At 41.8% G+C, this 25,461-nt stretch overlaps 3 protein-coding genes across 9 annotated transcripts in view; 1 reads left to right on the forward strand and 2 right to left on the reverse strand.

Moving 5' to 3' along the window:
• Positions 1–207: 207 nt before the first annotated feature.
• LOC103458470 (RNA polymerase II elongation factor ELL-like) lies at positions 208–11,120 on the reverse strand. Its single transcript, XM_008399308.2, has 12 exons — positions 10,812–11,120; positions 8,341–8,385; positions 8,135–8,256; positions 6,943–7,103; positions 4,398–4,696; positions 4,145–4,269; positions 2,589–3,078; positions 2,404–2,497; positions 2,252–2,318; positions 1,363–1,534; positions 1,211–1,255; positions 208–1,111 (listed from the first exon to the last, which is right to left on the reverse strand). Exons 1-12 carry the CDS (start codon positions 10,944–10,946, stop codon positions 983–985), a joined length of 1,884 nt encoding a protein of 627 aa, XP_008397530.1. The 5' UTR covers positions 10,947–11,120; the 3' UTR covers positions 208–982.
• A 2,177-nt stretch (positions 11,121–13,297) lies between these two features.
• Positions 13,298–18,826, forward strand: LOC103458468 (ankyrin repeat domain-containing protein 34B). 4 transcript variants are annotated; one of them, XM_008399299.2, is made up of 5 exons: positions 13,298–14,203; positions 14,697–14,914; positions 15,612–15,794; positions 15,898–16,114; positions 16,920–18,826. In XM_008399299.2, exons 2-5 carry the CDS (start codon positions 14,702–14,704, stop codon positions 17,621–17,623), a joined length of 1,317 nt encoding a protein of 438 aa, XP_008397521.1. In that variant the 5' UTR covers positions 13,298–14,203; positions 14,697–14,701; the 3' UTR covers positions 17,624–18,826. The 4 variants fall into 4 exon arrangements, with proteins under 4 accessions (XP_008397521.1, XP_017158040.1, XP_008397523.1 ...); XM_017302551.1 differs by having other exon boundaries at positions 16,923–18,826; XM_008399301.2 differs by lacking the exon at positions 13,298–14,203 and having other exon boundaries at positions 14,828–14,914; positions 15,616–15,794.
• LOC103458469 (single-stranded DNA-binding protein 3) overlaps positions 15,996–25,461 on the reverse strand; it is a 44,999-nt gene continuing 35,533 nt past the window's right edge. Inside the window, exons 12-18 of one of the 4 annotated variants that reach the window (XM_008399306.2) lie at positions 24,924–24,959; positions 24,785–24,839; positions 24,459–24,529; positions 24,159–24,237; positions 24,035–24,063; positions 23,814–23,915; positions 15,996–16,078 (exon numbers count right to left, since the gene is read on the reverse strand). In XM_008399306.2, coding sequence (XP_008397528.1) covers positions 16,049–16,078; positions 23,814–23,915; positions 24,035–24,063; positions 24,159–24,237; positions 24,459–24,529; positions 24,785–24,839; positions 24,924–24,959 — 402 coding nt within the window. In that variant the 3' untranslated portion in view covers positions 15,996–16,048. Of the gene's footprint in view, positions 16,079–20,296; positions 21,474–23,813; positions 23,916–24,034; positions 24,064–24,158; positions 24,238–24,458; positions 24,530–24,784; positions 24,840–24,923; positions 24,960–25,461 lie in introns of those variants that run through there. The other 3 variants (XM_017302553.1, XM_008399305.2, XM_008399307.2) reach the window with 3 other exon arrangements.

Raw genomic sequence — 25,461 nt, forward strand, 5'->3', positions numbered from 1 at the left:
ATCTACTTAGTTTTACCTTGAATAATCAACACATCCGTCAAAAATACTCATATGATGTCTATCTTAACGACGTCCAGAACTATAATAACAGCAAAGAAATGGATGGACAAGGCAATCATCAGTTGATACAAAAGAAAACACAAGAAGTTATAACATCCTGTTATCCACACCAGTAAGAATCCAAGAAAATAAAAATGAGAACTTGAATCCATACAAAATTATTTATTAGAAACTTTGACAATACCTTTAGTTTTACTCGTCATGCGGTCTGTAAAGTACACAACATGCATTATTTTCACATTTCAGTGTTTTCTTTAAGTCATCTCAGCTTACAGTATGGACGGCTCTGTACATTAGTTTCAACCATTTGTAATTTACACTTTCAGCGAATGTCAGAGTACATTCCCTGATTACGCAGTTGATGAGCAATGAGTCCTGGGTAGAAGTGGATTTTTAAATGATTTTATCCAAACTGATGAACAGCTAACACAGGTGAAGAGCTCAGCTAGCTTAAATAACACTGAATGACAGGCCTTCGTATTGTCCTAGCTGCCATCACAAAGAGAAAAAAAATAACCCTCACCTGACAAATCATGCAGACCTTCTGGATATGTACAGCATGCAGTTTTCTCAGGTTAAAACTTGAACACCAACCTGGCAACCAGAACATACAAGCGATACTTCACAACTAAAGTGTAACGAGAGATGAGGGCCTGCTAAATGCTTTCAGGGTTAGCAGCTCATCTCATCGCCCGTTTCCAGTTTGAACCGCCTGAACAGAACCGCAGCGACTTCTCGTGTCTGCACCACGTCAGTGCAGAGCTCCTCGCTTTCTAAGAAAATAAGCCACTTTTCTTTACTCTGAACACTGCTTGATGTTTACAGCAGGTTGCTCCAGCCATGACGGCTGCAGGTTGATGGCGCTGAGCTCGGCAGCCTCGGGACGTTTCTTGTCTCCTCGTGCCCTCCCCAGCCGGGCGCTTCATTTGGGGCCGGAGTGATCCACTGTGATCTGCTGCTGATCGAAGTCTGATATGAGCTTCTTGATGTGGGCCAGCTTGTTGTGTAGATATTCACAGCGAACTTTGTCCTGATTGTAGTTGGGATTGGACTAAAGAGACGAACAAAGAAAGCAAAGACAATCGATTACCTCCAGGCGAACCAGAGGAAACACTTGTTGAGGAGAAGTGTGAAGAAAGAGGAGAGTTACCTTTTTAATTTTCCGGTACTCTTGTAGGATTTTATTCCGAACCGTCTGAGAGAGAGAAAAGAAAACAACAACACAGAAATCAGAATGAGCAGGAAATATCCACACCGTCAATAAAATGTGCTAAAATGTGTATTTTTCTTCGTATAGCTTACCTTGTATTTATGTGACTCGTGGTGAAGTTGCTTGAGCTGAGTGTCCAGGTCCATGAACTGCTGGGTGACGCTGTCGATGCGAGCGTGTAAGTCTCTGTACTCGCTGTACTCCTTATTGAAGTCCAGTTTATAGCTCTGTCTCTGGCTGTGGCTGGAAATGGCCGCGTACTTCCTGCATGAAGAAAAACAAAAACAAAAAAACACATACTGGTTTGAGCAGGAAAGCGTCCATTATAGTTCTGACTTTATGTTTATGTTTTCTGTCCTATAAGAAGGTGAAACAATCGACCCAAAAAGATTAATAAATGGCAAGAATAATCACAAGGGCTGGGTATCAATAAACTCCAATTTAGATTCTTTGGGTTACATTTAAATTTGAAATCAATTCGATTCAATATAGCCTTAAATATTGCAATATTGATTTTGTAATAAATAGTATACAAATAATTTCATATTAATCATTTTATGTGTTGCTTGCTCACATTTTTGAGCACTAAAACATCTGAAAATAAAACATTAGCACAATAAACTGCAAAAGTTAAAACTATTAAAAGTGAAGTAGTGAATATAAAAATGTAAATCTTTCTCCCTATAGAAAGAGATAATTCACATAGTTTTGAATGACCCATTTTGTTAAAAATGATTTTTGCATTTTTAGCTTGGGAAAAAAATACATTTTGGTGACCCGCGAGCGCTTTCCTTTTTTACGTCTTCCACATAAAATTTTTAATAAAATTACGGCTGTAACTTTTTCAGGCCTCAATGGAAGACCCCGGTTTTTGCAAAGTCCTGTGTTTACTGTCCTGCAGGTTGCAGGGGAACAGGAAAGCAAACAGCCCTGAAACTATTGCTTAAGCAGGAACGCAACTAGGTCAAACAAACAACTTACGATAAATAGTCTGCTGAGTCAGTGTCAACTTGAGGTACATTGGAGTCAAACATTAGCTTACTCGTCTCTGAAAGAAAGAAACAAAGAAAAGCTGTAAGTGAGCAGAAAAGTACAGAGGAATTAACGGTTTCACCAAGTCTGGCAGTTCTCACCTGTGCGTTGCAAAGGAGCATCGTTATTTGAATAATCTGGACTGCAATCTTTGTCTTTTCTTCTTTGCTTCTTGTCTCTCCATTCTTCTTTCTCCTTAAAAAAAAAAAAAACATAAAAAATATCAACAGATTACCAAAAATGGAAATCCCAACAACCACCTTAAAGCAGGCGCCTGTTTTCTCACCTGATGATCTTTGCGTTTGTGTTTGCTCTTCTTCTTTTTGACCGTGTGTCTGCTCAGGTCGGGAACCATCAGAGGCAGAGGGGGGCGATCCGACTTGGGTTTCTGTTGCTCCTCTGGGTCTCTAGGTTCCTCTTGAGGAGCATCCGTCTGCTCCAGTCTTTTAGCCACTTCTGCTTCCTGCTGACAAACTGCTGACAGCGAGTCAAAAAGTCTTTTGGGGTCAAGCGAGTTATTTCGCCCGTCCTCTGCTGCTGCTGCTTCGGCGCCTTTCTGAGCCTCCTGTTTAGAAGACCTCAGTCTGAAATTCTCGCTCGGTGATTTGCCCGTCAGGTGAGATATTCTGGGCTTCTTGCTGGCCAGGGGATCGGCGTATTCATCGAGGAGGGAGTGTTTTGGGCGGTGTGCGGGTGATGAGTTGGGGGTCTCTCGAAGAGGGCTGACCTGGGCCTCGGGGACAGTGAGGAGGTTCTGCTGTGGCTGGAAAAGTCTCCTGCAAGGGAAGCATTGCACATCAACAATCAAGCAGGAAGGGAGCAGAAATAAAATGTTGTTTTACGTGGGAGCCATGGAAAGCTGCGGCTTTTTCCTGGTTAAACAAGAAAATGAGCCACAGAGTTTCCCCCAGAAAACTTGCTAAGCCCACTGGTAAGCAGCAGACAGCTGTGTTTTTGTGTTAAAAACATGTTAAAAGTTGACACAAAACTTTAAAATATGGTTAGGGTTACTGGAAGTCATTATTGACAATATTTAACTAACAAATACCAAAAAAAACATGATTTAAATAAATAAGATGTTTTTTGCACTTCAACTAAATTCTAATTAAATAAACCGCCAGTGGATCTTAAAACAAGCTATTTAATGCTGGTCACATTAAAAGTAAAGTCAATTTAAAAATATATATACAAGAATGCGCTCACATCAGTCTCACTGTGCATTCAGGTTGGTGGCACAAATATAAAGTCACACAGGTTTCTATTTAAGGCCGAGTTCTCGTCACGCCATCAGTGGTTTGTGTTCGACACGAGCGAGAAGATCAAGTGATGTGGCTTTTATACTTCATGCGTCTGTTGGTGCAGGATTCTCTAAAGCTGAGCTACAGTCGAGGAACCATGTAAATGCTGATACAGGTGAACTTACTTTGGTAGATCACCTTATTAGATTTATTAAGCCGTTTCAGTTCTGAGAATGTTGTCCTTTTGATTCATGTTTTGCTCATTTTAGAATGATTTTTAATTTCCATTTTTATTAAGAACATCCAGCAGAACACATTTCCAAGCAAAGGTGACACTCAGTTTATGCAACACCGAAGGAGGCTGATGAAGATGATGATCCTCAAGCTGCCTTTCAGCATGACTACGTGACTTAAAACCGAAGTAATGTTGTTTACAACGTACCACTCTCTGATCTTACTTAGAGATTTATTTTCTATTTAAGTGGTTTTCTACTCAAGCAGCTGGAAAACCGGCATTGATAAATATAATAAAAGCAAACGATTAAAACAGCAAATAACTGTTTGATAGAACAACAAGCAAACAGTGAGGATTCGTTTTTATTACCTGACGAGGATCCGTTTAAGCAGCTGCTGGTCCCCTGAGGTGTAGCCTGGCCAGTCCTTCTGCAGCTCCTTGTACAGGCCGTCCTTCAGGACGAACGTGCTGTCTCTGTTACTGAGCTGTCCCACCTGCAAAACAAACGGGCCACCTCCGTCAGTCTGTTCGAATTTCTTTCTGCACCACACGTCGAACGGCAGAAAAATTATTCTGATGTTTTATTGGATTCGTTCCCACAGCGTCAAAGTAACCTCGTCACCTCCACCATAACGGCGTCCAGCACGTCTTTGTCTCCGTCTGCCATCCCGTCTTTCTGCAGCCTGAGGATCAGCTCGGGCCTCTTGTACGGCCTCAGAGCCAGCAGGTGCATCACTCTCTCCCTGAGGGGCCGCTCCCCAACGTCACCGACACTTTTCCTATTCACTGGACAGGGACCCTTCCTCTGCCTTGGCAGGCTGGCCCCCTTCTTGATGTTGTTGAGGAGGGAGTGAGACGAGTGTTTGGGCTTGGTCAGCTTGGCCAGAGCCGGAGCCGGAGCTCGCACGGTCACCTTCTTGCCTGAGAAAGAAAATAAGGGAAAAGGGAGAGAGAAAAAAAAAAAGTCATCACCAATAAGTACATTTAGAAGTTGTGTTCATAGCACCTTCCAGATAAACAGTCAATTTATTCCTTATTGCTACACTTGGAGCATCGCACTCACAAATACTGTTCTAAAAATAAAACCTCCTCATTATCAGGCAAGTTTTGGTGCAGAGTCCCAGACATGAATGTGCTTTGGCAAATTTGTGCAAAAAGCCCAGAACAAAGGCTTAAGTCTTTGTGAAGGAACCGGCTGCAGCTGGCGAGAGAGCGTCATTATCCACGGTGAGACGAGTCCTGCACAGACACGGTCCATTCAGACACCATTAGTTCAAAAGCAACACAACAAGCCAGATTATGGTTTGCAAATACACAAAAAGAGACACAACCCCAAGTTGTAGAGACATGTCTCGTGGCCTAATCAAACTAAAGTGACGTGTTTAGTCGTGATGAGGTTTGGAGGAAACTAAGCTAGCACACCTCAAAGTGAAGAGCAGCGCTGGCTGGCACTTTTATGTTCTGAGGCTGTTTGGCTGCAGGAGGGACTGAGGAATGAAGATTATGATAAAATACTGAAGCTACATCTGAAGAGATCAGCCAGGAAGTCAAAACGTCGTCACACATGGATAAGCAAGGACAACAAAGTCAATGTTTCAGTGGCCATCACAAAGTCCTGATTTCAGTCCCATATAAAGTTTGTGTAAAGAGCTGGAAAAGCTCCTTACACAATGTGTTTAATGCTTGCAGAAAAGCCAGGTTTCCAACAATCTGGAGGATTCAGTCTGGCACGCTGGAAATTTTTAGGCAGCCTGAACGTTTCAGAAACTTCTTCATTAGGGAAACTGTCAAGATACATTTGAAAAGTAAAGACAACAGAAAAAGCTGAATATGAATTTTATTTTAAAGCCCAGTATAATACATAAATACTGCCAAAAAGTGTTGTATTTTTTTGCTTTGCTTTTTTTATATATAGTTAGTTCAAGTTTTTGCATTAAACATCACAAAATATCCTAATTATTCATGTCCAAATCACCCATAAAATGTGATGCATGAGAAGTAAGTAAAATAAAACGAAGCCAAGTAAATAACTCTGTGCCACTACATCCTTAAGAGCTAATGAAGAAGTCTGATTTTGCAGCAGAAAACCAAATTAGTATTATTCATGGTCTATAATAATTTCCTGTGTGCAAGAGCGTCTATGTTACAACCTTCTTAAGAATGTTTGCAATTCAGGGGAGTTTAGCAATCAGTCTATGGGAGGCAATCAGTCTTGGCTCCCATAGAGTTTAGATCAGAGATGACTGATCTAAACTCAGTTTAATAGGCCGGAAGTTAAAAAAGGTTATCTACAAAAAAAAAACAGACCCCTACCGAGAAAGGTTTTTAATTCAAAAGGTAATCCTATATTATGTTATGTTAGTTTAAATAAAAAAGTGTTACTTAAACCCCAGAGTCTATACTAAATATGCATCAACAATGAGGTTATTAAATCATTTTAGACATGAGAGGAGGAAGTCGTTCTATCTCAACTTTCTCCACTTGCAGAGTTGTGAATAAAAAAAAAAAGAAAAGACCTCAGTTCACCCCACCAGAAAGCCACAGTCAGGCTAGAAAGACACAAACAGAGCGCAGTGAGCAGATGTAGCAATCTAATTTAAGACATAACCACACTGTTGCACAACCCTGGCATGAGTAATGTTGATTTTCTTTCCCCCCCCTTTAAGCTTCCTCTAAAATGACAGACTCATCATATCTTAACATGCCAAACTCCATTTGTGTGCCTGTGTGTGTGTAGATTCACTGAGAGATGATGACAGTGACTAACATATCATCTCAGGAGGAAGTGGTTTGGTGGTTGGATATGCAACAAGAGTGGTAGAACAAGGAAAAGCTAAAGTGCTGGCTCTACAACGCAGAGAGCAAAACTGATTGTCCTGCATTCGCATTGTTCATTTTTGTGCTAAACTGAAATGCAATCACCAAGAAAGAAAAAGGGACAAAATGTGCAGGAAGAGCAAAAAAAAACAGAAAGCAACCCTTAAAATATCTGTTTACTACACATGTTTCCATGGCAACCAATGCAATATGGCTGACAGCATTTTCAGGATATCAGAAGCACAGTAGAGAATCGCCTTCAGGCCAAGCGCCTGTCTTGTGCTGGGTTTCTGGTTGTATAATCAGACACACACGCTGCAGACATGCGAGCCCTTTTCCGTTCTTCTTACCCTGGTAGCGTGCGCTGTTCTTGATGACGATGGCCCCTCTGCTGCGCGTCTCCTCCTCGGCCTGGGCCATGCTCTGGCGAGCCTTATCGTACGAGTCATCTGTGGCGTTGACTGTCATCTTCTTCTGAATCACTCCGAGACATGTCAGTTCCTCGGCAGCACTGAGAGCACAACGGGGAGCGGGGGAGACAGTCAGCATTCAGCCTGCCATGATTTATGCTCCTAATAAAAACCTAACCCGGTTGCTTAAGTTGATGCCCGCTTGCATCAGCCGGACCGTTTCGCCGGCCGGGTCCAATTCAGTTTTTAGGAACGGCTCTGAAGCGCGTCAGTTCTGAATCCGTCAGGACTCGACACGGGGAATTTAATTTTCTTCCTCGACGTTATTTAAATTCTCTTCTCTGCTTCCCGGGTTTCCTCAATCAAATCCAAACATAACATCAACAATGCAACTGTATGCGATAATGTTGCTGCAGACGAGATGACCTGTTAGCTGTTGAGGGAAGTAATTTGCCTAACCAGAAGCCCAACTGTGGCTGATTAAAAAAAAAAAAAGTATAAAAAACTTCTCTTTACTAGAGGAGAATTAAAAAGTCCAACTTTTATTCATCTTCTACTCAAGATAAATTGGCTAGATCAACAAGTAGGAACTCAAAATGTTGTCTTCTTTTGATAAGAGAGCGCACCATGCTAAAAGCTTTCAGCTAATAACACTTTAAATGGACAAATTGTTTACAATAAACACCAGAAAGAAGACAATAAAAGTTGCTATTTTCAATACCAGGGAGGTGCTTCGCGATTGAAGGGCTCACACGAATGCAAGAAACTATTTCAAATATAAACTACTTTCTACAACAGATCAAGAAAAGCTTGTTTGTTCAGGCTGCAAGACAGCAACAGAGAGAAAGACTTTCAGTAGATAACAGGAAGGCTCAGGAGGGTATAGTAAAGGCACTTTACCTTTTCCTATTAATCACAGTCTGACGTGAAACATATGGGATTTGGAAACGTTAGCAGCTACCATCCCACTGAATATACATCCAAACGTCAACGTAACATTAACCGCTATGACTAAATGCTAAGGTAAGGTCCCAACGGTGGCTGTTATTTAGAAAAGCCAGCTGCTCACTTGCTCAGAACGAATAATGCAGTCGATATTTGTGTTTCTGCTGGCCGTTCCCGTTTGGCTTACCCCGCGTCGTGCTGCTTGACGCAGTCGAAGCTTCCGTGCGGACTGTTTCGAGCGACGATAGTCACTCCGAAGGTGAAGATCCTCGCTTCATTTCCATTTTCTGAGCAAGGTACGGCGATTCTCTACAATGGAGATTGGATATATTTTAAGATACAATACGAGGGAAAACACAGTGTTTAGGGAGCGGAAGTAGCAGGTCATCTTACCCCTTGATTTCCACTGAAGGTGATGGTAGGACGGGAAGACCAGCTCTAAAAAAAGATTTTAAAAAAAAACCTTTATCAAATATCAAGAGAAGCAGAATTTTGTGCGTAGTAATTCAGTACGAGTGTGGCATAAACACACAGCACTTAGAAAAAGCAATAAACTTCTCCGTGTTTTGTTACTTTACATAAACAAACCAGTGCAATTTATTTGGTTTTTGTATAGCAAACCAACAAAATGCAAGTGTTTGATTTTCAAGTGCAGAGAAAAGACAAGTTATAAAGTATCCTTCTTAAGTTTTACAAATAAATATCTGAAAAGTGTGGCATGCATTTGTTCTCAGTCTTCTCTGTCTTTACTGTACTTTTTTGCTGCCATTGGAGCTGCAGGTCTTTAAGAGTGCGTCTCCTGTCAGATTCTGGATTCGATTGTGTCTCTGGCATGAGGTTTAGGGTCATTTCCCCGTTTGAGGGTGATTATCCACCCTACAAGTTTTCTTTCAGGATAGCCCTCTTTTTAGCTCAATCCATCTTTTTCCAATTTGACCAACTTCCCTGTCCTTGAATAATAAAAACCATGCAGACTGATGATGCCACCATCTTTCACCTTGGGTAAACATGTTGATAATAATGTGACGGGTTAGTTTTCCGACGCACGCAGCATCACTTGCCGAAAAATTTACTTTTGGTCACATTTGACGCCACTCTTCTTATCGCTTTAATTCAATAATGACTTCCTTGTCACTAAATAAAGCAGAAATCTGTGAGATCCCCAACTAAAAGTTGCTGACTGATTCTTCCACAGGTTTCCTTCATGGCTGTTTCTCCGTTTTGCTTCTTGTCCAGCCTGCAACCTTGCAATGGCGATTGGATTGTTAAATCTGTTACCAATTGTGATGTATGCTTATTTTCTCCTTTGTCTTTTCCATCTATGCTTCCTACACTCTTGAGATTTAATATTTTGGACAGCTTCATTTGATCGGTGATCATCCAATGTCGTGATACTCTGTCCAGCTGGCTAAATATTACCTAAGCATTTAAAATGCAAGTTCATAGCACTTGGAATATATACGCTGTTCTCCAGACAGTCCTTTGCAAAAAAAAAAAAAAAGAGAGAGAGAGGTTGTATTTGCAAAGTATTCTGCAGTTTTACTGTATAAATGTATTTTTCTTTGAAAAAAGAAAACAATCCTTTATTGTGTGTTGGTCATAAAACCTGAATAACATTGAGGTTTGTGCCTAAAATATGCCAACAATGTGAACAAGTTCAAGCACGAACTCTTTAGCAAGTCCTTTTATTTACAGTAAATACATCCATGACCCGTGTCTGCGCAACATTTCAACCATCCCTCGGATTCACCTTTGATTTTATGACCAATAAACAAATAAGTTGTTAAAAAAAAACATCATTTTGATTATCTATGCAAACATACAGCAGATTCAGCATCATAAATTTGTTCAAAGATCATGACACAGCCAAAAAACAAAGATGCGGTGTCACATTGAGTGAAATGGGGGGAAAAAAAGCTCATGAGTGGGGAAAATACAAAGATCACGGCGCCAAAGTGACACGCCTGCAGCCCTGATGGAAAGTATGCAGTGACTACAATCTAAGTGACCTTTTTAAATGGAGAGTCCACCTGTTGAGTGCGCAGTGTGAGCTGGCAGCCAGCGCAGGGTCAGGCCCTGCTTATGTGCAAGATGTCTTACTTTTTCCTGCGTGATGCGCGCCAAGTGTGATCTGTAGAGCCGCAAAGCTCCCGAGTCTTGGTTTAGGTGATTTCCCCCCCCAGCCGTTCTGTCTCATCGCCACTTCAGGTCAAATTTCGACGAGATCGATCGGGGGGGGTTTCATGTTGAAGCATTCAAAGAGGTGGCTGTAGTTTCCTCACCGAGGAGTTTCCAACCCTCGTTACAAGGAATTGCTGATTTGAGGAAGTGTCTGTTACGTTAGACTTCCTGCAGCATCTGGTTCAGTGGTGATTAACTGGGTTAAATGGTACATTTTGAGTTTAGTCACTGTGCCACGGCCTAGTTTTAGAAGAAAGTATAATATCAGTCAATGTCCAGCGTGGAGTCTCTTCAGGCCAATCCAAATATTCCCTCCTACTACAAGCCTTCACCCCCACAGCTTCTCCTCCCTCACTTTCTTTCTCCTGTCCTCCACACTGATTTAGCTGCCCTCACACTTTGCCAGAAGCCTGTTTGGACTTGGCCAGCAGCTTGCTACAAGCTTCACAACACACACAACATGTTTCCGCGTTGCATTATGCAACATGTATTGGCAACACACAAAAAAAGAGGGGAGGGGGGGGGCTCGTTGGTAGCAACCACCACCGGGGGAAGGTGGCGGTGAACTTCGGCCAAAATTCACAGCACAACCCCCGTCGCCTCGTTTTTAAATCAAGCGAGAGGCCCCCTAACAAGTTCATGCGGCGCAATTTACTGAGAGCAAGAGCAGAGTGAAGACCCACCTTGCCGTTTTGAAAGGTACCAATGGCTCTTGCCGCGCTGTCAGTGAGTTTTACGTGAAAAACAGAGACGTTGCCGCCGAGGTCTAGTTTACCGCTGGACAGTCCGTAACACTGCTTCTCCCTCAAAGCCGTCATCGCGTCACAATCCTCCCGTCCCGGTCAGAATTATTCCGAACCAAAGCAGCCCGACGAGATGTAAATGGGCAAACATTGGCCAGTCGGATCCAAAGAAAGACCTCCACGGAGCTGTGAGGCTTCTGCTGCTGCTCCGCGGCGCGCTATTACGGCTGAACTCAAAGCGGATCCTATTGGTCGAGAGACACGCACAAGCCATTGCGTAGGTCTTACGTAACCACTTCCACTCTTTTTGTTGGGTTTCTCGTCCTCGTCTCGCTATGCTAATGGTCCTTTACATGAGGTAATGGGGGAGACTCATGTTTGCGAAGGGCTATGGCAGGCCGTAATAAGATATAATTCAAACCACCGGTCATGAGGGTGGTCTTCCATCATTAGACAGCTAAAGGCAGATATATAAAAATATATATTTAGGTGTAGATATGAATCCTTAGGTTAGTACATGTCAATAAATCAAAACAAACTAAACAACTTCAAGTTTAATAAATCTCAGCTTGATAAAAATGTAACTTTTTAGTGAAAAATACAGATTTAACAAGTCAGAGAATCCTATATTTTGAACTAAGGGTGATCAAATGCAGACCAAGTTCCTCCTCCAAAACCAGTGTATTAATCCTTTAATAAACTTTAAGCTACAAATGAGTTTCCAACTTGACTGACATGAGCCACAACTAATGACACAACACTCATTTTCAAATAGCTTACTCTGTCCAAAAGTACAGGTCAATAAAGAATGTATTGCGGTGCAAACTATTAGTGCAAACTATTAGTCAATAGTTTGTGACGATGCCCCCGGTTAGGTAACTAACACGTACAGTACGTAAAACTTTAATCAGTTTACTCAAAGATACAGATTTTACAAAATACATCGTTTTATTTCACAACATGAGCTGGATGTTCATCCCTGCAACATGTATGAAATTATATACTGGATGGAGAAAAGAAGTTTTTTCTTTAGTTTCTTCCAAAATCACTTGTTTTTTTCAGAAATATGCAAAGTTTATGGAAATATTCTACAGTATCTATCATACCTCCTGACATCGAGGCGTAGAGCCATTAGCAAAACACATATTTAATGGAAGCAGGATGTGTGTGGCAACTCTGATGATAACTGCAAGTAAAGAAATTCTAGATCATGAAAGTGCTTATGCGACAAGAAAAAAACTTAAACATCCAGTTAAAAGAGCTTGTCAAACAATTATATAGTAAAATAGTTGGCCATACCAGTCTGAGAAGGGACAGCTTCAGTTTCAGCCTTTAAACCCTCTTAATTAGATTAAGGCCACATCATGAAACTGTTGTAATTGTGAAATAACAAAAACAATGACGATGTGCTCCAACCTGGTTTATTACAGACAGCTGCAACTTTCAGGATGAGGCAGTTATTCATTCAGTATTATTGTGTTTCTTTGTGGGTAAAAAAAATATGCTTAAAAGGCAGAACAAACAAAAGGGGGAAAAAAAGGCAAAATCCTGTCTGTGCTGAAGGGATGGTGGTAAAAGAGTACAAGACTGTCTGAGCCACACTGATAAAACCAGTTGAACTGCAATTCTGTGTTAGTGAAATATTTGTCTTGAGGACTAAAGCTGTATATATGTTATATAAATGCACATGGGTGTGTTTACGTGACGAAGTAGGAGCTGTAGAAGGAAGTGCAGTTGCACTTCCTTCTACAGGAAAGAGTCTTCAGAAAGGCCTTTTGCCTTTTTTGAGGAAAAGGATGCACCACTGAGGGTTTTTGTTCCTCCCCTAACACCTTTAATGGCTTCAAAAGTGATTAAAAGCAACTTAAAATCGATTCTTAAACATGGAGCTAACTAGCAGTGAGGAGACCAGAGGATGAGAATGCTGCATACGCTCAGTAGTAGTAGTAGCCGTAGAAGGAGTCACATTCTTTTAGGGAAGCCAGAAATGTATAGCAGTCATCGATTCTGTAGGTTGTGGTGGGGCTAATGGAGGTAGCAATAGACTTCATGGAGGTTAAATAAAACAAAAATGCATAACATTATGCATGTTTTCTTTGTAAACATTCAGACCTACATCATCCTGTTTTGGGGACAAGTTAAAGTGAAATGTTCTTTATTGTCCTTCAGTGAGAAAATCAGGTGTAGCAGCGGCAAAGTGACAGCCAAGTACTTTCATATCAAGGTAAAAATGTACCTTATAGGGCCTTTAGCTGTGATTTGTTGGTATGTAAATGAACTAAATTGAACTGCAATAAAAACAGAAAGTCGGAAAAGAGGCTGTGCAATGAGGGCAGGTTCACAGCATAAAATACTATGGAGTTATTAGATATCATATGGCGTATTTATTTTTTTTAAAAAAATCAGGGTTACAAGAGACATTTAAAAGTAACAGGAAAGACATAAAAATAATAGCAAGTGATGGTTATAGTCGTACAGCTGCTGGGAAGAAGGATCTGCTATAAAACTCCTATGTGCACCTGGGATGCAGCAGTCAGTCACTGAAGGAGTCTGTCACTATTTTATTTTTTTCAGGATAATAGCTCTAAGCTTATGGTATTCAAAAGATTTGTCAAATATACTGATGTTGATGCTTTAAAAACAACTGTGACTTCTGGAATATCTGAGATTTCATAACATAGTATTTGCCCAATATCCACACATCAGTTGTCTGAGGATTTTTTTCTGAATCCTGTAAGCCACATTTATAAAAAAAAAAAAGAATTTACAGAAACAAACCCCTAAAATATTCCACTCTTTGTTTCAGGAATCTAGAGTTTTACTTCTGGAACTGAATCACTGAAATTGATCAACTCCAAAGCAGCAGCAGTAGCAGCAGACAGTTTTAATGAACTGCTGAGAGTTCAACAGAGAGCCTGTGCATGTCGAGGGGTTTTTGCTTGTTTTTGTCTTTTCCCTGCGTCTATTTGAACACAGACGGTGGTCGCAGGGCAGATGAGAGCCGTTCAAAGCTGACTCATATCAAAGGCCCTCTGGCTCTTTGTGATGCTGTGTTTGCAACAGGTGACATTTTGGGCTGGAAACCGTTTATGACTTTGAGCGCCCGCCCTGAGCCGAACCTCTCCTGCGCCAACAGGGAGCAGGAGAGCAGGGATTATAGAGCCGGTGGGAGGGAGGCTGCAGAGGGAAACTCACTTTTCCCTCTGCAGATCGCAGCGACGCGGTGAAGCATGTGAGGCGCTCCCTCTAAAAACCACAGGCAAATGTTTCAAAGGATTAACAACGATTTCGGTGTGAAATGATTTCTTTCCGGCTGAATTGACAGCAAAAAGGTAAGTGACGTGCTTTTTGTCAATTTAATACACATCAACCAATGTCTTTCTCCCTCTTTGTTCTCAACTTATATTTCAATTTAGGAAGTTTTAGCGGGTGACGAAAAATATACAAAAAGACAACAAAAGTACAATAATTTTCTTCCAAAATACCGATTTTTTTGGTCTCCTTTGACTATAAAATCTTCTTTGTGAAGACATTTAGATCTAGAAATGTACAGACTATTCCTAAAAGTAATTGTTTATTGCTGGACACCAACAAATATGAATGATTTCCACTGCCTTAGATTGGTCAAATGGAGAGCCAGAAGCTTGTTGATGAATTGCAAATTTACATTTTTTTCCCCCAAACATCCGTTTCTGTTGGTGGTGTTGCACGCATTTGTTTGACTATGCATCATTTGAAACCGTTGTACTTTAAAAAATGTGCCATAAATTTAACACCGGGTCAGCGACTACAATGCAGCCTGCCTGCCTTTGTTTTGCCTCTCAGGGCGAATGGGGGATCCTCTGACAGACTCCAGCCCCCTCATCAGCGCAGCCTCCTGCGGGAAGCTTCGTCTGGTCCGCCTCCTCGTGGAAGGCGGGGCTCAGGTGAACGGGAGCAACCAGAGAGGAGAGACGCCCCTACTGGCTGCCTGCAAGGCCCTGGGAGGAGAGCCAGCCTGGAAGGAGAGTGTGAAACTCCTGAGATTCCTGCTGCAGAATAAGGTCAAACTGTGGTGACAAATACTTCCCCTTTCATGAAAACACACGTGTGACTGTTAATGTCTTTTCACAGCAAAATCCTGCTAAGTATTCTTGGTCTGGTTTCTTACGCATATATCTTAGTACATTTGAAACAAGACAAACCTAACTTATAAGTAGCTTCTCAGCGTGATATATGAGCTTGTTTAAAGTGAATAATTCCTTAATATTGATGAAAGAGTGTTAGATATAAGTGAAATAATTTCCCGGTGGAATATGGAAAAATTTGTTGTTCCGCTAGAAGATTATTTCACTTACAACTAGTACTTTTTCCATCAATATTAAGGAATTACTGTCTAAAAACAAGCTTATACGATGCAGAAAAGTTACTTATGAATTAGTATTTTTTTTTATTTCAAGTGTACTAACATTTTTGCACTAGAAAGTAGACAAAAAAATACTTAAATAAGCCTCAGATTTAAGTACTTCATCCACCTACGTGTGTGTTCTTGAACGTTTTGCCCATTGTGGAACACAAAACCTCTTGTCAAAAGTGCATTATGAAACAGACACTTTGCTTGTGAATCTTCACGCAGGAGCCACAACAGAAAACCGACAAACCCAGAGCAGTTGTTGTTTTTTCATGGTGGGAAGCAAACATCATTTAGATCAGCTGAAGTTTGAATTTCAGAGATATTTAAACAGCATCACCTACAATCAGGCAGATCCCAACGCACAGGACCAGGAGGGTCGCACTGCTCTGATGTACGCCTGCATGCAGAGAGCGGGCGCTCCGGTGGCGTCCGCCTTGGTGGCTGCAGGAGCTGACCCGTGCATAGAGGACAGCTCTGGAGCCTCAGCTTTGGTCTACGCCATCAACGCACAACACCAACCCACAGTGCAGGTTATTATCCCAACGAAGAAAAAAAATAAAAAATAGAGAAAAATCCTAAAAAGAAGATATAAGAGCCAAATGTAAGAGTACCACAGATGATCTTTTATTTCAGGTGCTAATAGACGCTTGCCGGGCCAAAGGTCGTGACATCATCATCATTGCTACGGAGACGGGCACGAACAGAGGCCCAGTGACCAGGAGGTACCTGAACGTTCCCCCGTCTCCGGACTCCTCCCCCGTGTCCTGCATGTCCCCGTCCGACATCATCCTGAAGACGGGTTCGCCAAGCTCACCTGAGGGGGGAAACATCTTTAACTTCAGAGGAACAAGTGAGGATTAAAAGCAAAAAACAACAAAAGAACAAAACAAAAAAATTTGACCTATCCTCTTGTCAGAAATTGGTTAAAATCATGAGAACTGGTTGCGTATCTTGAATAAACAAAGTGTCTTCAGGTCTCAGTTAACTGGCCCTTATCATAAGCCTCAGATGAAAGACAAGAACGAATGACAGCTCTGCTCCAAAATGGGCAACTTTCCATCTGGAGAAGTCTAAAGTCATCTGGAGAAAGGGTTTACAATCAGATGTAATAAAGGCAGAACCAGCTAGTTGACGAGAAATGTTATTGGACGGGTCAAAATGACGCTTTTAACTCCAATAACTCTGTAGCCACTGTCAGGCATGGTGGTGGTGGCTTCATACTGCGGGATTGTTTGGCTGGTAAAGGTGAACTACCTCACAATTATTGAATCTAAAATCTACAGCTAGAAGACGAGAACTGTGCTATAATGATCCCAGCCCCACATCAACACTGGGTAATGAATGGCTAACATTTAGCAAATGCCCTCAGAAGAAAGTTTCCTTTTAAATGCCAGGAAATTTCATATCGCAACGGCATTCAAAGTTGGTTCAGACTAATTCCATGAATGCTGGGTAATTTCCAAGTTGCAAAGTAGAAATGTCCCTCGGATGCGAATTTCTAGCTTTGAATCCGGCAAGAAACTACATCGACTAAACGACATTGTGTTTAGTCAGATTGTTCCTGGAACAAATACAAGAGTGTAATTTTGGAATCGTAGAAATAGTATCATTTAGTAATAACTCTGACTCGGCCTTTTCTGTTCGTTTATGTCCAGCAGGCAAACACGGAAGCGGCAGCAGACGCTCGTCGTTCGAGCTGAGTCAGTCGAGTCCGTGCAGCGGTCCGGCTTCCAGACAGAGGGTGTCGTCTGAGCCGTGGTTGGCCATCAACAACCTGGACTCCCTGCAGAGGGCTTACGAACAGGGAATGAGGGAGAGGAGCCTCGAGGAGGAAGGAGAGGTGCAGGGAGAACGTGGAGACGAGGACGTAGATGAGGAGATGGAGAACGACGTGGCGCGCAGACCGGATGCTGGGTTTACCGGGGACGTTCGTAAATGCTGGAGCAAGGACTCGGTTACAACCAAGTCAGACGGCGGTGTCCCCAAGAGGATTCCGTCACCAGGAGGGTCAGACACGAAGCTTTCAGCCTGCTCATCCCCTCGCTTTTATCTCCGCAGGAACACCCTCCCCTCTGTCACTGCGATCAATCCTCCACTTCACCTCCCGCCCTTAACGAAGCAACCGGACTCTCACCTGCAGGTGCCAGCTAACGTTTTACCTGCAGGAATCAGACGCGTGTCCTGGTTTCAGCCGCGCCCGCCCTGCTCCTCCTCTCCCCCGACCTCAGCATCTTCCAGAGCGGCCCTGCTCCCTCTGCTGCCCCAGGCCTCCTCTCTGTTCGCTCCTCCTGGCCTCAGTCACAGGGAGAGGAGCAGGAGGTCACCGCGTCGCCACTCGGCGCAGTTGGAACAAAAATAATTTGGACTTCTGAAACTGTGAAGCATTAGATTTGCGGTCTGGTTTTATTTCGTTTTATTTTATTAAATAAGTGTCGAGTCCAGCTACATCCGCAGCTTCCTGCATCATTTTGCATCAACCAGTCGGTTCTTGATCTGCATAAATGACAGTTTCACCTTCTGTGAAGTAGATGTAAAACTAACCGCAAAACTATAGTTAACATCTTTTCACTCGGTCTGTGTGTTTGAATGTCTTTTGTTAGCCTAATGGAAAACAAATATTTGAGAAGAAAAATGTTCGGGGTTCAAATAAGGAACACAGGAGCTTGTGTTCATGGCAAAAGGAGTGAAGTCATTTTATTTCTTTTTAATATGTATCTACAACAAGGGGGACACAGGCAAAAACGACCGACAAGTTGATGGAAATTAAAACAAAACAATAAAATAAAGTACATTTAATCAGCATCGATGTAGATTTCCAACCTTTTTTTTTTTTCCAATAAGCAACTTTTTTTTTTTTGTCTAAAGTAACTTTACAATATAAAGAAACATACGAAGGAACCTCTTTTTTTAACTACACAAGACATTTAGGATCTGAAACTACCCTAACATGATATACAAAGCAACTTCCTGCCTCATATTCAATACTGCTTTGTCATCAGGAGGAAATAATGAGGAACCGAACAGAAAAAAAACAAAAACAAAAAAATCTTTACTCCCAATTTTGCCCGAAAAGTCCTCTCTTAACCCTCCCCATCCCTTAATGTTACAGTATTATACATCAGCACGATAGAAATACAGTAATGATCAACATTGTGACGGCTTTGCTTACAGGACAGAAAGAGAAGTCGGACTGCATTTTATACAACAGTATTAAAGTACACGGGAGAAAACGCATGTTGATGCACTTTCTTTACCTCATCTTAGCAACAAATATGTCCATGTGGCTTTTTTCTCTCCTTCCTTCCTCTTGCTCCCACAAACGTTTCTCTTGCCTGATTTTAAATAGATTAGAAAATCCTTCATAGTATAGTAAAGTATGTACTCTGATCTCTGGTGTGCTGGACTGAGAGCCAGTGTCCTCTGTGCCCTGCTTTGTTTTTTGTTTTTTTGTGTTGTCGAGTCAAAAGAAGCTGAGCTGCAGTGCATCCGAGACCACGTGTCATTTGTTTTTGCACCCGGTCTTTGAAAATTCTGCCAAAAATTGCACACAAAAAAAAAAAAAGAAAAAAAAAGAAAACAAATTTCCTACTTTGTATTTTTCTTTAGTCACCTCAAATGCACCATGTTTAAAACATGTGTCGATGAGTTATCCCAGAACTAACTACAGGTAATTTTCCTCCTTTTGTCCTGCTCAGTTGCAGCACAGAGAGCCCCCCCCTCCCAAAAACCCCCACGTAAATATGGGTTGTGAGGTGAAATAGCATAATCGTCTATAGCAGCTCCGGTTTTTAAGTTTCATATCATTTCTGGTTAAAAGTACACACAGTTTGCCTGAATCAGCACGCTACTGATCAACTGTTCAGTTGTGATTTGAAATATCAAAACATGTCAATGATATCAAAATGCATTTTACAGTATTTACAAAAAGAAAAAAAGAAAAAGAAAAGAAAAACAGAACAAATCAAAAAAACATGGAGAGTTGTACAAAAAAATTCAGAAGTGAAGGAGGGGGGGAGGAGGGGAGAAGAGGTGTTTGTGTAAGAATGCCAGCCTGATGGAGAGATGAGAATAAAGGGATAAGGACGGAGAAGGAGGAGGAAGAGGAGGGACATCGCTCTTTTAGTCAACGGAGCAGAGATTTGCGGCTCCCAGACCTTCCTTTCGGCAAAGCGAGCTCCAAAACAGCACAGGCAGACAAAAAGGATCGCAAAATTGGCAAGAGGACGGTGGGGTGGAGTGGACAGAACCTTTCGGGCTCAGATGGAGGACTCTGCTGAGCGCATCTGCAGATTTATACAGTTGCTACCAATTCTGCAATCGACGACAAAAACAGGGATGACACATACAAAAAGGAAAAAAAAAAAAAAAAGGATTTATAAACAAATAAAAAGTACATAAATAAATAGAGCTGTGCATTATTATTATTTTTTTTTACTGCAGCAAAGTTACAAAAGCAGGAGGCAGAGCTGCTGCTGCTGCTTGTGAGCAAGGGAGTAAAAAGGCCTGGATGTTTTCAAAAATCCTCAATAGGTACCGTAATGGAGGAAATAAAATCCCACCAGCAGGGGGCAGTGTGCTCACAGAAAGCCATGTGACGCGCAGCAAATTACAGGTGCTTCTCAGCGAGTCTGAATATCATCAAACCATTTATTTCAGTGTTTAAATTCAAAATGTGAAACTGACAGAGTGATATATTTATTCAGCTGATCAAGGTCGACGGCCAATTGAAAATCCAAAATCCAGCTTCTGCTAAGATGGCGACCTCTGACCTGGCGGCGATTAAACACCCTGCTGCCGTAAGCATGTCAATGGAAAACTGGGTGGATGAAAAAAAATAAAAGTGCTATTGCATGATTGCATGCACTAGCATGGAGTACAGCTGTCCCATTCATCAAGCCGACACAAAGTCAACAGTACAGGACAAAGACTGTACTGTTTGTTGCTCAGCAGCACATTTCTTTTTGTTTTTGTACAGTCTGAGCTTGACTGGCTGGTAAACTTGCACGACTTAAACCCCAGTAGAGAATCTAACGATGCAGAAATTAGTGCAAAAGGAGCCCGGGTCAAGTACTGAGTGCATATAAAGTTTTAATGAGCGGGAAAACTTTTCAGTAACTTTTTTTTTCTTTGATGGTTTTCATTCAAATTTTGTTGGAAACCGCATTTCACATTTTCATCAGCCGTCAGCTATAATCACTAACTTAAATATACACTTACAACATTCAACTCTGATTAATTTAACATTTTGAATTGAATTTCTGATATGAATCAACTTTCCAACGATATTCTAAATGAGAGGAATCTGTATTTGAGACTCGTGTGCGTGTGTGTGTGTGTGTGTGTGTTTTTGCACATGTGCTGTCTTCATTTAAACAGTGTGCCCCTAAAAACAAACGAAAAAAAAAACTTAATCTTAAAATGATAGCAATATCATAATAATAATACAATTAAAATAAAAATAAAAATAGCAATGATACATTACATACACAAAAGAATTTTGGAAAAACATGTTCACTGATCATCACAACAACTCTGTTACAAATGTACACGTACAGAAAAAAAAACAACAATGTTGTAGGGACATTGATGGCCCTCCGTGGAATCTGTTGGGAGCAAAAACAAAAACCAGTAAAGACGGATAAAAAAATAAAATAAAAATCCAACGTTGCGGTTGATGAGATTCCCAGCAGCTGCAAAGAGAGTCCATGAGGGACGGCGGCGCTCTCCGGTCTCCTCCATCCCCTCGCTCATTGTCTGGACCCCGAGAGAAAGCCGGGGAGGCTGGGGCCGGAGTCGGAGAGGAGGCCCTTCCTGCTGCCCTGCGACTGCTTCCTGCTCACGCCGGCGACCATTTTGCACGCTCCGGGAGGGCCCGTCTTAATTAGAGTCCCAGCATGCTCCAGGGCGCTCCCGGAAGGCTGCGTGGCCGCACCAGTTCCCGAAGGGAGGAGAGGAAAGACGGAGGGCGGGTTGGGGGCGGTGGAGGATGGACGCCGTCAGGAGGGAGGGGGCAAAGGTGAGAAAAGGTGTGTGTGCGATGAGGAGAGGCGGGTCAGTCCGAAGGTTAAGTTAGGATTGAAGAAAATGATAAAAAAAAATAAAAATAAAAATAAAAAAATCAGGTGCAGTCACAAAAAATTGGGGGAGAAAGATTAAAAAGAAAAAAAAAAAAAAGAAAATCACACACTCATCGTCATGTTGGGTGAATACTGAAAAGAGAGAGAGGGAAAGGGGGGAGGAGGAGGGCAGAAATGAGTGGAGATATCACTGACAACGATTAAACACTAGAGGGCGCTCAGACCCAGGCCTGCAGAGCTGCAGGAAGCACAGACTTGAGGTCTGAGTCAGGCTGCTTATACAACAGACTCCATCAGTCAGCGCTGTCATGTTTCTGTTGTCTTCAACAAACAGGAAGGGAGGTCAAACTGCTTCCAGAGATAAAGCACGCTTTACAGCGGCGCTCTCAGGCCGGGGTTCCAGAACGGCTTCCTTTCTCAATTTCCCAGACTCAAATTTACAAAACGACTAGTTTTCAGACCATCCTGGATATTTGAGCACCAGATGTTTAACCATTTGGATTTCAGTTCCTGAATTTCCCACAAATCTACTGAAGTTGGCCTCTACTCGGAGAGTGAGATAAATGGGCACTTTTTGTCCTCTCTGCTTTTTCAGATGTTCATTTGGAATGAATTGGTATTCGCAAAACATCTAGGCCAGTGGAAAAGGGGCAATAGATTCTATACAGCACCTCTTTATGATTTCTGATATCTTTATTCTGTTTCTAAAACAGAAAAAAGGCATTTCATAACAGCACTAGCTACAGTTCACTAGCTGCAATTCCTGTTAGGCTACAATATTTATTAGATTGCCAATATAAGACTGGGAGGAACCCTGACACAGGAACCCGGTTCGATGCGGAGAACAACCCGATCGCTCTATCAATGAATCAGACGTATTTTGTTTTTAGTTGACAGCAGCGCTGCAGCCTTTTATCTGAGCTCAGCTTGTTGCCGTCCCGTGAACCCCGTGGCTCTGCAGGTCGAGGGTAAGAGAGCGTCACAAATTTTACACAACGAAGGGAACCAAACCCATCACCTCCCACCCGCTACGCCATTTTAACCAGAACCAAGGTGTTTGCTTTGAGAGTTTCAGATAAAGTTCAATCAATCGGCTATAATCACATCACTGGTACAGAGGGCACAGAATGAAGTTCTAAGAGATTAGTAAGCGGCTACAATGCAAGCAGAACACAAGCTCTTACAAGGAGTAAATGTGGATAAAAGTGAGTTTTTTTGTTGCTAAAGACAAAATTTAAAGTGCTGCGTCCCAACATGTAAAGTTCAGCTTAAAAAGAAGCCTAAATCTAGAAAATATTTGAGATTTACAACGAGATTGCTTCTAAAATGAGTCTATTTTGGATCTTCAGGCCCAGATATCCAACAGCCATGTTTGAGTTTGATACGCAGGAACCAAAAATCTCACAATTAAGATTAATTTTTGACAGTGGGTATGGATTCCTTTTCGTGTTCAGATCTTAATATTCACTCATCATGGACTGAGTGTTAGCAACTTAAAGCTTTTAATGATTCATTTTAATGGAACAAACATTTTAAATACGTTTTAAAACTAAAGTTGTTTAACTTCACTCATCCCCACCAAAACTGGAGAGAGTCAGCACCATCTGTCGTCCTCAGCAGGGCTATGAAAGACTAAGCTGTTCAGTTATTACGACAAAAACAGAAGGAAGGACAGGCTGTAACATATAATGGTGTAAATGTTAAGCACGGTGTGGGCAGCTTCATGCTGAGGGGCTGACACTGTCAGTCCCAAGTTTCTGGAATGAGGAAGACCTCGACTCAACAGTGTTCTCCTAGTATTTGCAGGAATTGGGGTTCACAATCGCCAGAGAATAATTAAAAACCACAGATACTTGAAACTCCCTCTATAAACACTTTTAACAGCATATTTTAATAGTTCAAACACAAAGTTAAAATATGTATTAGTGCTACCACAGAAACCAGCATCTACAGTCTTCCTCGGCTGCACTTGGGGGCTCAACCAATCAACACTCGGGGAAAAGATTGGCGCTCCTGGATTGGTCGATTTAATTCTAGTGTCTCATTTGCGTTTTAAGATTCACTGAAGCTGCTTTACAATTCATTTCACTCTAAAAAAGAACTGTCCAAATGAATCATTAAAATAAATACAACCTCATGCCCATGAATCCAGACTGCTTTAAAATGTCCCAAAAGGGTTTGATTCAACTTTGATTTGATTTACCTTGTTGGTTTAAAACTGCAGAAAACAGACTGCATAAAAATAGAAACAAAGAAAAAATAAAGTCTGCAAAACTGAGATTTCTATAAAAAAAACATTTAAAGTTTCTCTTAATAAATTATTATAATAGGGACATATTAGCACTTTATTTCACTCCTAAATTTCAATCATTCAAACCCTCTGCTTGCATTCATCCACTGGTTTATGTCAGGATTGAGAGGACAAACCGTTAAAGGGTGTGAAATGTCGCCAACACGCTCCACTCCACTTACACTTTCGCTTTGGAATGGGTTCAAAAAGTTGCCGCCCATTTCACCGTCGTCCCGCGGCGTCCCGGGAGGATTGTTCATGCCTCCCATATTGTTAGGAGAGCTCTGGTGGGAGAGAGAGAGAGAGAGAGAGAGAGAGAGAGGGTCGAAACAGGAATAATACAAGATCTGACTGAAGCGCCGTTGGAGCAAAGAAGAAACGCTTAAAGAAGATGTTTACTCACCTTTGGCAACCCATCCATATCCCCAGACCCTGAGGATGTAAAGCACAGATTTGAGTACTTTCAGAAAGAAATAAAAAATTATGCCATTATGCGAGTCGCTAAGTCCCACTGTGTCTCAACCCACCTAGTGATCCATTCATGTGATGTGGCTCCATGGCTCCCATAGCTCCCATTGGCCCATCAGGCCCCGGTCCCATAGGGAACTGGTGAGAGGGAATTATGAATGACTTGAGATCATTTTTTCTCTCTGCGGACTCGTAGGTATAATTGTAATCTTTGGAGGCAAAGCTGAAGTGATTTAATTCAGACTCCCCGGGTTAATCCTAGCGTTTCTCAACACTAATACAGTTAGAGCAACTTCATGGAGCAACATTTACATTTTCATCTTTGCCACAAATAATTGATTCTGCAACAAAGAACTCACATTGGGTCTGTTGCCTCCAGGTCCGATGGGATTCATCATTGTGTAGATGTTTTCACTGGAGTTGGTTGAATCTAGGAAAAATAAAGCAACTACATTAAAGACAAGTTGCTTAAATGACGATGTCACAAAAAATAATAATAATAAAAAAAGGATTTAATGGAGTGAAGGATAAAGTATCAAAAATAAAGACAATGGAAGATGGGGAAAATGAGAAACGAACAATAGCAGTTGGTGGCGAGCAGAGAAAATGAAGATTGTTTAGTGAGGAAATGAAGTGAGATAGACAGACGAGTGTTTGTGACGGGGGACGTAGTTGGGTGACGCACCACCTGGGCTGGGCATGATGGGAGTTCCAGGCGGACCTCCTCCACCCGGTGGACCCTGGGAAACAAAATGAAAGGTTTACAAATCACATAAGCAGAGGACATGTCTCAATAAAGTGGCTTTATTTACAGTTTGACTCACCACATAGTTTCCTGGTGATGATGAGGAGTAAGCTATCTGCAGAGGGAACAGTGGTTAGAGCCAACTTACAGTAAAAACCTGTACAGTGTGTATTTGTATTCAGCCCTACTTTACTCTGATAATTAAACCTGTTGAAATGATACGGGTTCGGCTCTCTGCAAAACTGAACTACATTCAAAGCTCTGCGTGAAGCATAGTGAAGCACGGTGGTGGCTGCATGGTCAGAGTTAAGTTCTATGCTCTCAAGGACTTGAGGCTGGAGAGGAGGATTAGGTTCGAGCAGGACAGCAACCTCAAACATACGGCCAGAGTCTCATGGAATTGTTCAAACTGAAGCACAGAATGGCCTAGTCAAAGACCAGACATTATTTCAACTGAAAATCTGTGATAAGACCTAAAAATAGCTGAAGTAGTTGTGATTGAACTGGGAACATTTTGAAAAGAGAAATCTTCTTTTAGCTAAAATAGTTTTAGCTGTGACTGAAAGGGGAAGCTGGGCCTGTATGGACTCAGTTGCAGTCATATTATATATATATAT

This window comes from Poecilia reticulata, linkage group LG22 (assembly GCF_000633615.1).
Source record: "Poecilia reticulata strain Guanapo linkage group LG22, Guppy_female_1.0+MT, whole genome shotgun sequence".
In the NCBI taxonomy this organism is placed as follows: Eukaryota; Metazoa; Chordata; class Actinopteri; order Cyprinodontiformes; family Poeciliidae; genus Poecilia; species Poecilia reticulata.